General features: G+C 47.1%; 1 protein-coding gene across 1 annotated transcript in view; it reads right to left on the bottom strand.

Annotated features, from left to right (window-relative positions):
- Positions 1-13,460, bottom strand: part of TGM7 (transglutaminase 7) — a 30,839-nt gene that overhangs the window by 10,522 nt on the left and 6,857 nt on the right. The window contains exons 2-7 of the mRNA XM_005877585.2: positions 7,191-7,373; positions 6,502-6,747; positions 5,656-5,774; positions 3,578-3,706; positions 3,315-3,492; positions 1,134-1,272 (exon numbers count right to left, since the gene is read on the bottom strand). Coding sequence (XP_005877647.2) covers positions 1,134-1,272; positions 3,315-3,492; positions 3,578-3,706; positions 5,656-5,774; positions 6,502-6,747; positions 7,191-7,373 — 994 coding nt within the window. The remainder of the gene's footprint in view (positions 1-1,133; positions 1,273-3,314; positions 3,493-3,577; positions 3,707-5,655; positions 5,775-6,501; positions 6,748-7,190; positions 7,374-13,460) is intronic.

The following is a 13,460-nucleotide window of genomic DNA, read 5'->3' as shown; positions in this document are numbered from 1 at the left end:
AATTATTCAGTGTATATTTCCTTAGGCTAGGGATCTTCCCTTACCTCATACATGTAATATTGACACAATGTTTTTAAAACCTAATGTCTATATTATGTGCACCGGGCCTCTAGTATATATATATATATATTTTTTTAATTCAGTGTATATTTCCTTAGGCTAGGGATCTTCCCTTACCTCATACATGTAATATTGACACAATGTTTTTAAAACCTAATTATGTCTATATTTCAATTTTGTCAGTTGACCTAATGATAGGCGTAGCATTCTTTCCACCCAGTCCAGGATCACACATAGTTGTCCGGTATTCCTTGTCTCCTTTAATCTGGAACAGTTCCTCAGCCTTTGTTTCGTTACATCGAAATTTGAATAGAGTGTTGGTTTGTTTTACCAGAGTGGCCCTCATTTTTGGCTTGTCTGGTGTTACATCATGATTAGATTCAGGCTATGAATCAGACAGAATTCTACAGGAGTGACAGATTCTTTTCAGAGACACTCCTGCTTCTTGAATCCAAGAAGTTTCAGCCTCTAGGAGCTCAGAGAGGGACAGCAACTAGTTCTCAATGCAACTCAAAGGTCTTACCTGGAAACTGGCTGGAAAAAAAAAATCGGATTTGGGGTAGAGCAGAAGAGAAAGGAAGCAGGAAGAGACTAAAGATACAAAAATAAAGGACACCCAGAGACACAGGAGACTAAGGCCTGGACAAGCACACGTGCATGCATGCGAGCACACAAGCAGAGGGAGTGAGGCAGGGAGGAGGAGAAGTCAAGAGAGACTGAAGGAACCATGCAGGTGGCTCTTCTAAGCTTTGCTCTTACAGGGAAAACAGAGCAGTGCAAACAGAAAGACCCAAAATAGGAAGAGTAAGATGAGTGCAGACTCTGAATTCAGAATTTAGAGGCACAATCGGTCATTCATTTGGTTGCCGGTTTCAGAATGTTCTCCCATAGGCTTCTGTTTCTGAAATGAGTTTGATGTGATGACCTAATTAGCCAGAACAGTCTCCTGGGCTGGGAACTTATTCTGAGCATCAGCAACAACATACAGGGCAATACTGCCTCCAGCTGGAGAGGACCAGGTCAGCGTTCCCCTACCCTCCTGCGGACAGAGCAGAGATCTGTTGGCCCCTTACCATATTTTGTCTCGTTTCTGAGTTGACAGCATTTCTGCATTTCGGTCATAGTAGGTATCTATGGTCAAGTTCCCATCCACGTTGTGTGCAGAACGGAAATTGGAAACAACACGGGTTGGAACACCTAAGCATCTCATTACTAAAGAGAAGAAAAGCATGGAGAATCATTGGAAGCCAAATAATCACTGGTATGCCAGGCACACTTTCTACCTTTCTAGCTGGAGGAGAGAAAGAAGGCAAAGATTCTTGCAGATCCATACTTGTAACTCCTTCATCCTCAGAGCACCACACCCAAGCCCCCAAACTTGGCTGCTACCTGTCCTATCGATGGTTTCCCTCCCACTAGGCATGGGGTAGGGGGGTGGAGTCTGGGGAGGGGAGGATCATTTGAGGGTCACAATTGATAACAATTAACAACTCAATTTATCATTTAGGGCTTTTCCCAGTCATCAGCTTCCCAAATTAAAAACAGAGGACCTAAAACATTTTATAATTTGAAAAGAAAATTAAAAACTTTAGTGCCGTGGCCAGTTTCAGAAGAGAAGCCGTGTGACCTTAGGTAAGTAGCTTAGCTCATCTAGGCCTTAGTCTCCTTGTATGAAACAAAATGAGGAATTGAGCCAGATGATTCTCAGTCCTGACGTTCTGGATCTGTAATTAATGCCACAGAAAGACAAGGGTTTGGCGGAGGTAAGAAACAAATCAGAGAATGGATGGAAGAGCAAAGATGGACTTATAGAGACAAGGGGAAGATATCTAAGACAAAGGGAACCTGCAAGTACCATGAGGCAGTGGCCATCTTTGTTAAGGCAACAGCATCCTCTTGTGGCCGTCAAGGTAGTGCTGCAAAGGCTTCTTAAAGCTGAGTTAAGATTTCACAAATCGAGTCACACGAAGTGGGCAGTACACCACCACGATCGCCACCACACACACCTGCACACCTGCCCCGGGCCAGATGAAATCAATCCAAGAGCCAGGTGTGACCTTCCAGAGAGGGAAGGTTTATCCCATCGTCTGCTCAGAAGAAGCCACTGGGAGGATTACAGCGCTTTGAAACGTAAAAGGACTATTGAGAGTGACCAATCCTTTTGTTTCAATTTATTCAAGAGCCCAAAGAGCACCACCTGTCTTCAATCACCTGTCCACTCCCAGCATAGCTCCCGGGCTTTTCACAAACGCTTCGCAAGGAGGAGAGCTAGACCTAGGCTCTGCCCTTGCTCAGTGGTCCCAGAACTCTGGGCGTGGGAGTGGTGACAGGCTCAGAGGTGGAGCAAGGACGCAGACCTAGACCTTCTCCTGCTCATCTCAGGGTCCAACTGCCTGAGCCCTCCTCCATGATACCTGCCTCGCCACCCCAGGGTGAATTTGACTCTACTCAATGCTGCCACCGTCCTGAGCATCTTACAGTGAAAACAGATGAGTAACGCGAGGTCACTTGATTTGAACACTCAGATTTAAACCTCTCCTACACATAGCTGCCAAGCTATGCTGCCCCTCTCAGGAAAACCTGGAACTTTGTCTTTGTTCCCTGTCTCTGTCCATTCTGTGCTCCCTCATTCTCTAACTCAGAGTCAGCCCAAGAGTTCAGCCAACGTTTGCTGAGCACCACAGAGTGGCCGGCAGCACGGTGTAAGGTGCGCCTGCCTTGCACGGGGGAAGACAGGCAGGCACCTCAGTACTCTCCATCTTCCCTCCTCTTGACAGACAATCTGAGCAATGACTTTGCATTAAATTGTAAATAACTGATAAGGCACAGACCATCAATGCGCCTTCAGGGTAGTTAGCAAAGTAGCAAATCTCTAATGGTAGCTCCTCAAGAATGTCTCTGAAAATATCTGGGAGCTTCCAACTCGGCCTACGGGTGAGATCCGCTCTCCCCAACCTGTCCCGACTCCAGGCTCACCTGGAGCTGAGAAACCTAAGCAGGTGGCAGAAAGAAGCTCCATCAAGGACACTGTGGGGTGATGGCAACAGGTCAACCTCCCTCGTGCATAGATGTGCAGGACTCCTCAAGACTACAGAGCGTGCGGGTTAAGAGCCGAGTGCCCACCACTCCTGAGCTAGGGGCTGTGGGCCAGCCACAGTCAGCTCAAGTGAAAACAGAGATATCAGAGCCCGACCTGGAAGGGTTATCGTGAAGATTAAATAAGTGATTCTGCACTTCTATCTCCCCTCACTCACCGGTGCACATGACAGCTGCAAAGACCCAGCACTGTCCGTACTTCACAGGCTGCCCACCCCTGGCTGACCACTGCCGCAGGATGGCCACGCTGCCATTCCACTCCAGTGGGCTGACCCCCCGGGAGTAGTCCTCGCCCCAGTTCCCCTGCAACACGCCGTTGTCATCGTTGCTGTTGATCTGCAAAGGACAGATGGGTGGGTCTCCATCGTGCCCAGGGGAAGCTCCGACTGCCCTCAGTGGGCGGGGAAGCTTCTGTCGTTACCATGGCGCTCACCACCCTGCAGATGTACACCACGTCGTTCCGCTGCGAGTAGTCTTTGGATGGGTTCTCTAAGAAGTACAGGCTCTTGTTCAGGATCTCAAAGCAGATGTCTATGATGTCCTCTTCAAACTTCCAAGTGAGTGCAAGGGAGAAAAAAAGAAAAGACTGAAAACATCTAAAATGCTGAAACTTCAAGGAAACAACAGACTTTTAGGGAAGGTGTGTAGGCGGGTGGGGCTTCATATCAGATAAGGCTCTGCCTTGGAAGAGCTTATAAATCAAAATGAGAATTCTGCAACACTGACCCGGGTGGTGCTGGTGGGAAATACAAAGAGAGTTCAGAGAGGAAAGAACCTCATTGGCTGAAGAGATCAGAGAAGGCTATTGGAGCTGGTGGGCTTTGAAGGGTGAGGTAGACAGGGAGAGAGGAGGGGAGTCTTTGAGCATGGCGGGTACCAGGACAGGGGCCTGGAGAGTCTCATTTCTGGAGGACTTGTGGGAAAAGATCGGATGGATAAACACAGGGCAAGGCCAGTCGGTGCCTTCCTGGTGATCTGGCAGCATGGATGGGATGGCTGTGAATGTGGGGCCCAGTACGGTGGATGAGAAAGAGCCCTGAGCATCGGAAGGAAACCAGGAGAGAGCGAGGGGTGTTCTGGGGACAGAGGGAGTCGGGAAGGAGCAGGCCCTGTGGCGGACCAGTGGGCAGTGGCAGGGGGGGGGGGCGGGCGGGGGGGGGGGGGGGGGGCGTGTGGGGAGCCTTTAAATCAGGTAGAGGGTTCAGCACGGGAGAAGCCAGTGCAGCTCATGGCATTCGTTCAGCACGTGTTTGTGACATGTCACAGTCCTTTTGGCTGCCAAATGCACTGGCATTTGTCTCAGTTTCCAAAAAACTACACAGGTTGTCACAGTTGAAGAACTGGGACGCTGATCTTCCTCCATAGGGCTCCCTGCTTCCCCTGCTCTTCCCTCCTGGTGTGTGGACAGAGAGAAGCTGCACCAGCTGTGGCTGGTGGTTGGGAGCAGAAAAGTTGGCCAGAGCCAGAGGTCCCCGCTCTGTACACTGACTGGATATTTGATGTTATTGAAGAATTGCTGCTCATTTTGTATATATTGTGGGATTCTGTTTTTCAGAAAGTCATCTTTTAGAGCTATATTCTGAAGTATTACTGGATTAAATGAATGTTTGTTGAATGCCTACTAAATGCCAGACATTACACCAGAGGTTGGCAAACTTTTTCTGTAAAGGACCAAATAGTAAATATTTCAGGCTTTGCAAGCCAGAGGGACTCTGTCTCAGCTACTTAACTTTGCCTCCATAGCACAAAAGGAGCCACAGATGATACCTAAACGAATGAGCATAGCTGTGTTCCAATAGTATTTAATGCCCTAGCCAGTTTGGCTGAGTGGATAGAGCATTGGCCAGCAGACCAAAGGGTCCCAGGTTCAATTCCAGTCAAGGACACATACCTTGGTTGCAGGCTCCTCCCTGGCCTGGGCCCTGGTCGGGGCTTGTGCAGGAGGAGGCAACCAATCAATGTGTTTCTCTCACATCGATGTTTCTCTCTGTCTTTCCCTCTCTCTTCCACTCTCTCTAAAAATCAATGGAAAACTATCATTGGGTGAGGATTAACATAAATAAATAAATACATAAAGTGGTATTTATGGACACTAAAGTTTAAACTTCATATAATTTGCACAACACAAAATATTATTTTTAAATTCTTTTTCGACAATTTAAAAATGTGAAAATCATGCTTCATTCCTGGGCCATGTGAAAACAGACAGTGGGCCACATTTGACCCGTGGGCTATAGTTTGCAAACCCCTGGGATAGAGGAAACAAGATTCACCATAAATTGATCACTGTTGAAACAGAGGCAGGTTCATGAACGTTCACTACAGTAGCCCGCCCACTTCGATTATGGTTTAAGTTGTTCATAATATTAACAACTAAGAGGGAAAGGCATCTCCCTTTCCTTCCTTGCCCCCCTCACCGGATGGGAAATTGGTCCAGCACCGCACGCCCTGAGTTTTGTTAGCAGCCTTTGTGAGCCCACCTTCCCGGGGGAGTGTTACCTGCCCGTAGTTCCAGGGCCAGGAGGTGATGAATTGTTCATGACCCTTGTGCACAAAGCCATAGTCCATCATGATATACTCTCGCAGCAGTATTTCACTGGGCAGGTAGACGTCATCCTCTGAACACGTAAGAGTAATAAAGGGGGTAAAACCCCGAACCAAAAAAACAGGGTAATAAAAATGAAAAATGGTAATGAAAGTATCTTGCTGGAAAAAGGAGAAGCAATGGGTTGATGGCAATAGAAATCAAGAGTGGACCCCTTAAAAGTCTATAATGTGTTTTTCTAGATGCCAGATATATAAAATGTATACTTTTAAAAAATAATAATTATCTTTTCCTGATTGTAAAAGCAGCAAGTTTGTTGTAGAAATTTGGAAAACACTGATGCTGGAAAGAAGACAATGAAAATTGCTCTTTCCCACTCCTCAAAGACACATGTTGGTGTATTCTGGGCACTCTCTCTCTTTCTCTGCACGTGTGTGTAATACAATTACATATCACATTGTATTCCATCTCCTAATCTATTTCACTGAACATCACACATTTCAAAGAGAGTTTATGGGACCAAAACCAAGCTCTTGTAATACTGTGACCTAAGATTGAAATTCTCCATAGGATGTAACAGATACTCAATAGTGCTATGTTTTCCTGAGGAAATATAAAATTTTTTTAAAAATCACACCATAAACATTTTCATCATGCACTAAAAATTCCTTGTAAAGATGATTTTTAGTGGGCACTAGGTAATGTATTGCATAGCTATGCAGCATTTTTTCTTCTGGGCTTTCTAGGTAGAACATTCCCAATGGATCAGGTTAGCATTACCACCTGTGAGCAAGCTGTACCTGCACTCCAAGGGTTAAAAAGCAGGATGAAAGTCCCCACTGGGTGAGTCATGCTGTAACCCTGGCCTTGAGAGATGTCTATCTTCAGAGTGTAGGGACCAATGACTGCACTGGCTGGTGTGAAAAGGGAGACAAAGAGTGAGTTGGAGTCAATGGTGAAGTCAGAAGCACTCCAGACATTCCCTTGTCGAGCCTGGGTGAGTCCAAAGGTAGCTCGGGTTCCTGACAGCTTCGTGGGTGCGGGTCCTGTGTAGGAAAGAACGACCCCAAGGTGAGGTTCGAAGTCTATGTGACCTTCACCTTCTCCCACCACTTGCTGCTAATGGCTTTTGGTTTAAGGTTTTTACTGCCACTGTGTGTCCCTGGGGAAGCCACTGAAGATCTCTGGGCCTCAGTCTTTTATTTGTAAAATGGGATCATAATAGTACCCACCTGAAAGTTTCATCATGAGGATTAAGTAAGTTAATGTGTGTGAAGTTTAGTACAGTGCCTGTAGTATACTTAAAGGTTGGTCGTTGTTATCACAACATCAGTTTGCTGAGCTGGCCACATCTTTTCTTAACAACACGAATAGGGTGCTGAGCAGTAACGGGGTCCTGGGGGATCCCAGGAGGAGAGAGGAAGGGAGGCTCAGGAAGGAGAGGTAGGTGCCCGACAAGTGGACTTTGCCTTGGGGAGGGTGAACCCACCGGTCTCAGCCATGAAGGTGATGTGGTCGGTCCCGCAGTGGAAAGGTCGGTTGAAATGCAGTTGGAGCGTGAAGGGCTGGCCCCGGCGCACGATAAGCCGCCTCAGGCCCATCTCCTGCGTGTGATGCGCCTTGTTGTTCCTGGGGCTCTGCAGGTCCACGGACCTGAGCTCTAAGGCTGCCACTGGGAGAGAGGGAGGCAAGGTCACCGCCCAGCCGTGGTTCCCTGGGCTCAGCCTCCCCCCGACGCTTCTCAATTATTTCTGCGGCACCTGGCTCTGACTTAGGCAAGGTTCCTGTCCAGATCTTAGGCCTTCTGCCACCCTGCTCCCTGGTTTCAGGGCTCAGCTTCAGAGGGGAATTCAGCAGGTCCTGGCCTGAGAGTGGGAGGACGATGATCCCGGTGACCTCTGTCCCAGAAAACAAATCGTTTCCAGGTAACTGAAACTTAACCTTGCCACTTGTGTTAACAATCTATAATAATAAAAGCGTAATATGCTAATTAGACCAGACAGCCAAATGACCTTCTGGACATCATTCTGGATGTCCTTCCAGATGACCTTCTGGATGAAACCATGGGGGGGGGCACGCGGTGGGCGGGGCCCGAGGCAGAGGCCATTAGGGGTGATCCTGCAGGCAGGAGAGCAGTTAGGGGCAATCAGACAAGCAGGCAGAGTGGTTAAGGGCGATCAGGCAGACAGGCAAGCAGTTAGGAGCAATCAGGCAGGCAGGCAGAGGATTAGGGGCAATCATGCAGGCAGTCAGAGTAGTTAGGGGTTATCAGGCAGGCAGGCAGAGTGGTTAGGGGTGATGAGGCAGGCAGGCAAGCGAGCAGTTAGGAGCCAGTGGTCCCAGATTTTGAGAGGGATGTCTGACTGCCGGTTTAGGCCCAATCCCACAGGCAAGTGGTTAGGGGCAGTCAGACATCCACTGAGGGGTCCAAGATTGTGAGAGGGCGCAGACCAGGCTAAGGGACCTCCCCCGCCCCATGCACAAATTTTGTGCACCGGGCCTTTAGTCCTATATAATAAAAGGCTAATATGCAAACTGACTGAACGGTGGAACGACCGGTCACTATGACATGCACTGACCACCAGGGGGCAGACACTCAATGCAGGAGCTGCCCCCTGGTGGTCAGTGCGCTCCCACAGAGGGAGTGCCCCTCAGCCAGAAGCCAGGCTCATGGCTGGTGAGTGCAGAAGCAGTGGTGGGAGCCTCTCCCACCTCTACTGCAGGCCGGAAGTAAGGAGTGAGGGGTCCTGGACTGCAAGAGCCCTGGACTGCGAGAGGGATGTCTGACTGCCGGCTAAGGCCTGATCCCCGGGGGATCAGGTCTAAGGGTCCTGGACTGCAAGAGGGTGCAGGCTGGGCTGAAGAACCGCCCCCCCCCCTCCAGTGCACAAATGTCATCATTGGGTCTCTAGTCTTCTATAAGTTACTCTATTAGCCTGCTGAGAAAAGAAAGAGCAAATTATAATTTTTTATGAATTAAGTCAGTGAGCTAACTGGAGGCTGGGACCTCAGCTACAGGCATGTCCTTGCTGTAGGAATCTAGACAGATGGGAGCCTCAGGGTTACTTGTAGCTTATTTCTTGCTTCTCAACCATGTTCCCAGTGTCTGAGGGCACTGACTACTGCTTCCTGGGGTGCCACTGTGTGGGTATTCAGTGAACAGTTTAAAACAGCCGTGGGCAAACTACGGCCCACGGGCCGGATTCGGCCCGTTTGAAATGAATAAAACTAAAAAAAAAAAAAGACCGTACCCTTTTATGTAATGATGTTTACTTTGAATTTATATTAGTTCACACAAACACTCCATCCATGCTTTTGTTCTGGCCCTCCAGTCCAGTTTAAGAACCCATTGTGGCCCTCGAGTCAAAAAGTTTGCCCACCCCTGGTTTAAAAACTCTCATAGCACAGTGTGCGAGAATGAGACTCACCACCTCGGCTGTGAGACCTCAAATGAGTCATTTAATGTCCCTAGACATCAGTGTCCTTGGGTGAGAAAGGAGACAATGGGATCCCTACCTCATAGGGCTCATATGGGCATTAAGTAAAGATTCACATGCAAAGACCTTAGCGTAGCAGCAGGTATAAAATTGGCACTCAGGGATCATTGGTTGCTCTTAGTACTAGTGATAATGCATCCTCAGATTGTATTCCCTTTGCTATTTTTGCTGGCGATTTTTATTGTATTTCTGGCAACAAAAATCTATTAGGTTTTTTCCCCTAGCAGTACATTCATTTATGTCAGTGGTTCTCCACCAGGGAAATTTTGTCCTCTGAAGGACAGGTGACAATGTCTGGAGACATGTTTTTGTTGCCACAACGTGGAGAAAGGCTGCCACTGGCATCTAGTGGGTGGAGGCTAGGGATGCTGCCAAACAGTATCCTACAGGAAAAACTCGAGTTTGCTCTCAGTCATGATGTAAATTGTGGGCCATAATAAAAAAATTGGAAAGCACCTTAGCCGGTTTGGCTCAGTGGATAGAGCGTCGGCCTGCGGACTGAAGGGTCCTGGGTTCAATTCTGGTCAAGGGCACATGCCCAGGTTGCAGGCTTGATGCCCAGTAACGGGGGGGGGGTGCGTGCAGGAGGCAGCCGATCAATGATTCTCATCATTGATGTTTCTATCTCTCTCTCCCTCTTCCCTCCTCTCTGAAATCAACAAATATATATATATATATTTTAAAAGTTGGAAAGCAACTGGCCTAGATCCTGTTGGAAACTGGCTGCATACCATTTGTTCCTGAGGGTCTTGACATTTTCATCCCAGGATCTACTGAGCCTCCCCAGAAAGCCCCTCCACTGCACACATAGAGCCCAATGGCTATTCCATCCTGAGAGATCAGGCACCCACCCAGGCAGTGAAGACAACTTCTGCAGGAAGGACCAGGACTGGGGCAGCCTTTTCCTGGCCGCTGTCCACAGCTCCGAGCATCATCCTAAGGGCAGCCAACTCCATTTTCCCGTGACCCAGGCTGACTCTTGGTTTAGAAGGAAAGGGAGGAGGAAGAAGGAAGCGGTCTTCCTCTTTGTGCCCAAGGTTGCAGTGCACGGAGAAAACTCATCGCCATTGGAGGCTCAGGTTTCCTTTTTTATTATCCCACTTAATATAATTACACATTTGGCTCACTGAAGCGCCTTTCATGTCAGGAAGACAATGACTTCAGCGAACCAAAGGGAGGGCCTTCAAAAGAGCAGGGGAAAAAGCCAAGAGGATGAGGAAGAGATTCCACAAAGCAGGAAATCAAGCAGAATTAATGAGTAACAACATGTCAGTGCCCACAAGGCTTGACTTGGCCACTGGCCCATGGAGTTAGTAACAAGTGAGAGGAGAGGTAAGCCCCAGCCACAAGACGCCTGGTGCTTAATTAATACAAAGACAAGGATATAAAAAGGATCAAAATATATCCCCATGTATTATCAGCATTAAAAAAAAATTAAGAGAGACATTAAAACAGCCCTCTGCCTGCAATGAATTCTGAGATACAAAACTCTTGTTCTCTGAGAGATCAAAACCTGAGGCAGCCCTGCTGTTGTGGAAGATTTTTTTTTAAAAAATAATATGGTGGTGTTTTATTTTTATTGATTTTTTAGAGGGAGAGGAAGGGAAAGGGATAGAGAGATAGAAACATCCAATTGGCTGCCTCCTGCACACTTCCTACTGAGGATTGAGCCTGAAACCAGGGCATGTGTCCTGACTGGGAATCGAACCATTGACCTTCTAGTTCATAGGTTGACACTCAATCACTGGGCCACACCAGCCAGGTTCTCACGGAAGGTTTTATCTCTCCCTTTGAGTCTTGGTTCAGAGGTAACCACGGACTTTCTTTGACCATTGAAGATGATGCCCCACCTCCCATCCTATGGTCACTTGCCATCTCAACACCCTCTATTTTCTGCAGAGCACTCAGTCATATCTAGAATTAGTTCCACGGAAGCAGAGTCCTTGGCCACCTTTTACACCTGCCTAGAATGGAACAGGGTTTCTAATTGCAGATAATTATAGCTAATGTTCTTTTGTACTTAATACTTACCATGTCAGGCACTGTCTGAAGTGTTTTACATGACTTAAATCATTTACATTCTCACAACCACTCCTATAGAGGTGTGAATATTGTTCCCGACATGCAGGAAGTTGCAGGGCAGAGCTGGAATTCAAATACAGAATCTGGAGCCTGTCCCCTAACCCTTCACATTCTCCTGCCTCCCCTTGCGGGTGCTTAGAGATGTTTGTTGAATGGATACATGACACATGCATGAAGCGGGAGGACAATGATCTGGCAGGAGGGCAGTGAGGCTGGAGGGGACAGAAGGAGAAGAGTCTGTGAGGGTAGCAGGGCCAAGATGCTGCTATTGGCTTTGGTAGTAATGTGTACACTTATCCTTGATGGGAGAATACAATTTATGACTTTCTGAGGGCAATTTATCACAATGTATTACAAAACAAAAGAAAGCCTTAAAACACAAATACCTTGGAGCCATAAATTCCTCTTCTAGGAATTTTTCCTTAAAAAATCATAATTTGTGTACAAAAATTATGGTTTGGTGCAACACATATTCTTACAGTAAAAGTTAGATACACAAGCTTTGTGCCTCTCATCTTGACTTAATCAACAAACAGGACAAAGAATATGGGAAATATGTTACAGATTACCTTTAGAGGGTAAAATTATGGGAAATTTCTCTTTGAGTTCTTTTGGGTTGTCCAAGCTTTAGCTTAAACACATATCTTTTTTGTATTTAGGGGAAAGTATTACTTTGATTAAAGGTAGTTTTTGAGCAGAAGTGGCATGATCTATGCTGTACTTCTGGATTAATCTGGCTGTGGTATGTAGCCCAGACCAGAGGAAAAACACAATGAACAAGAGAAGAGCAGTGCGAACTCTGTTGCAATCATCTCAGGCAAAAGATAAGGACCTAAACAAAGGTGTTGGTGAGGAAAACCTATGTGTTCAAGGGACACCGGTGTCCATGGGCAGGTGGCAGGCAAATAAACAGCTGGTTTGGATAAAGACTGGGGCCGGTTAAAAGAACCCACTGCCAATAATGTCCTAGGACCTAGGCAATCAGGCTACTGGTGAAGGGCTGGGAAGCTCCAGGTGGAGATGACAACAGATGAGTTATCCCCAGCTCAGCCAGCAGAGAGAGAGCTGGCACCTGCCACCCACTGTCAGGTAGACTCAGCTCCTTCCCTCTTCCTGCCTCTATCCCTCTGTCCACGCACCAGAGTTAAGTTAGGGTTTTTCAAAATGCTGACACGCTGAGCTCAAAAGGTTCGCCATCACTGTGACCTAGGGCAATCAGGCTACTGGTGAGGGACTGGGAAGCTCCAGGTGGAGATGGCAACAGATGAGTTATCCCCGGCTCAGCCAGCAGAGAGAGAGTTGGCACCTGCCACCCACTGTCAGGTGGACTCAGCTCCTTCCCTCCTCCTGCCTCTGTCACTCTATCCAGCTTCTTGGTCAATATCTTTTATTTTTCTACTACTCATTAGTATTTTCAGTTTGGGACTTTGATAAATGCTTCATTCTTTTTTATTTCTTCCCTTTTAAAAAATGTGAAAGGGTCCATCTGTGTGAGAACACAGGAAGATTCCTATGTGATGAGATTATGCAGTGCCTCTGTGCCTCTTTAAGTGTGCAAGAGAAAAAGTGTTTTATTACCTAAAGGTTCAAGTCCAAACTTCTTAGTCAAGCATTCAAAGCCCTCTACAATGTGGTCCCAACATCTTATCTCCCAATAGCCATAAACTCTGCTTCACTTGTGGCCTCCAAATAGGTCATGCCCAGCTCTACCTCGGCATGGTCGCTGCCCCTTCCCCAATCTCTACATGTTCCCATTGTAACTATTCTTCAGGCAAAACTCAGCATCCACCCGCTCCATGGAATCCTTCTTAAACATTTCAGAACATGGAGGTATCTTAACACCTGTAAAAAAAGTTTTGCATCTAGCTAATATTGACTAAATATTATTAAGCTCCAGGATTTATATGCATTATCTCCTATTCCTACAAATACCCAGCAAGATCTTATTAACTCCATATTACAGATGAGCAGACAGAGGATCAATGAGGTTAATTTTCCCAGTGTCACCCACCTAGTAGGTGGCAAAATTGTCACTTATATCTGGACAAATTGACTCCAGAACCTAGTTCTTCTGGCATGTGTGGCTGCTCTGGAAGTCCCCAGCCCCCCCTTTTTTTTTTCAAGTAAATGAATGCGGTGTTTTATTCAAATGAAAATGTAATAAACAGACCTAGGAGGAG

The sequence above is a fragment of the Myotis brandtii genome, unplaced genomic scaffold (genome assembly GCF_000412655.1).
Source record: "Myotis brandtii unplaced genomic scaffold, ASM41265v1 scaffold521, whole genome shotgun sequence".
Lineage (NCBI taxonomy): Eukaryota > Metazoa > Chordata > Mammalia > Chiroptera > Vespertilionidae > Myotis > Myotis brandtii.
The sequence above is the reverse complement of the archived record's forward strand: the minus strand, read 5'-3'. Positions and strand labels throughout refer to the sequence as shown.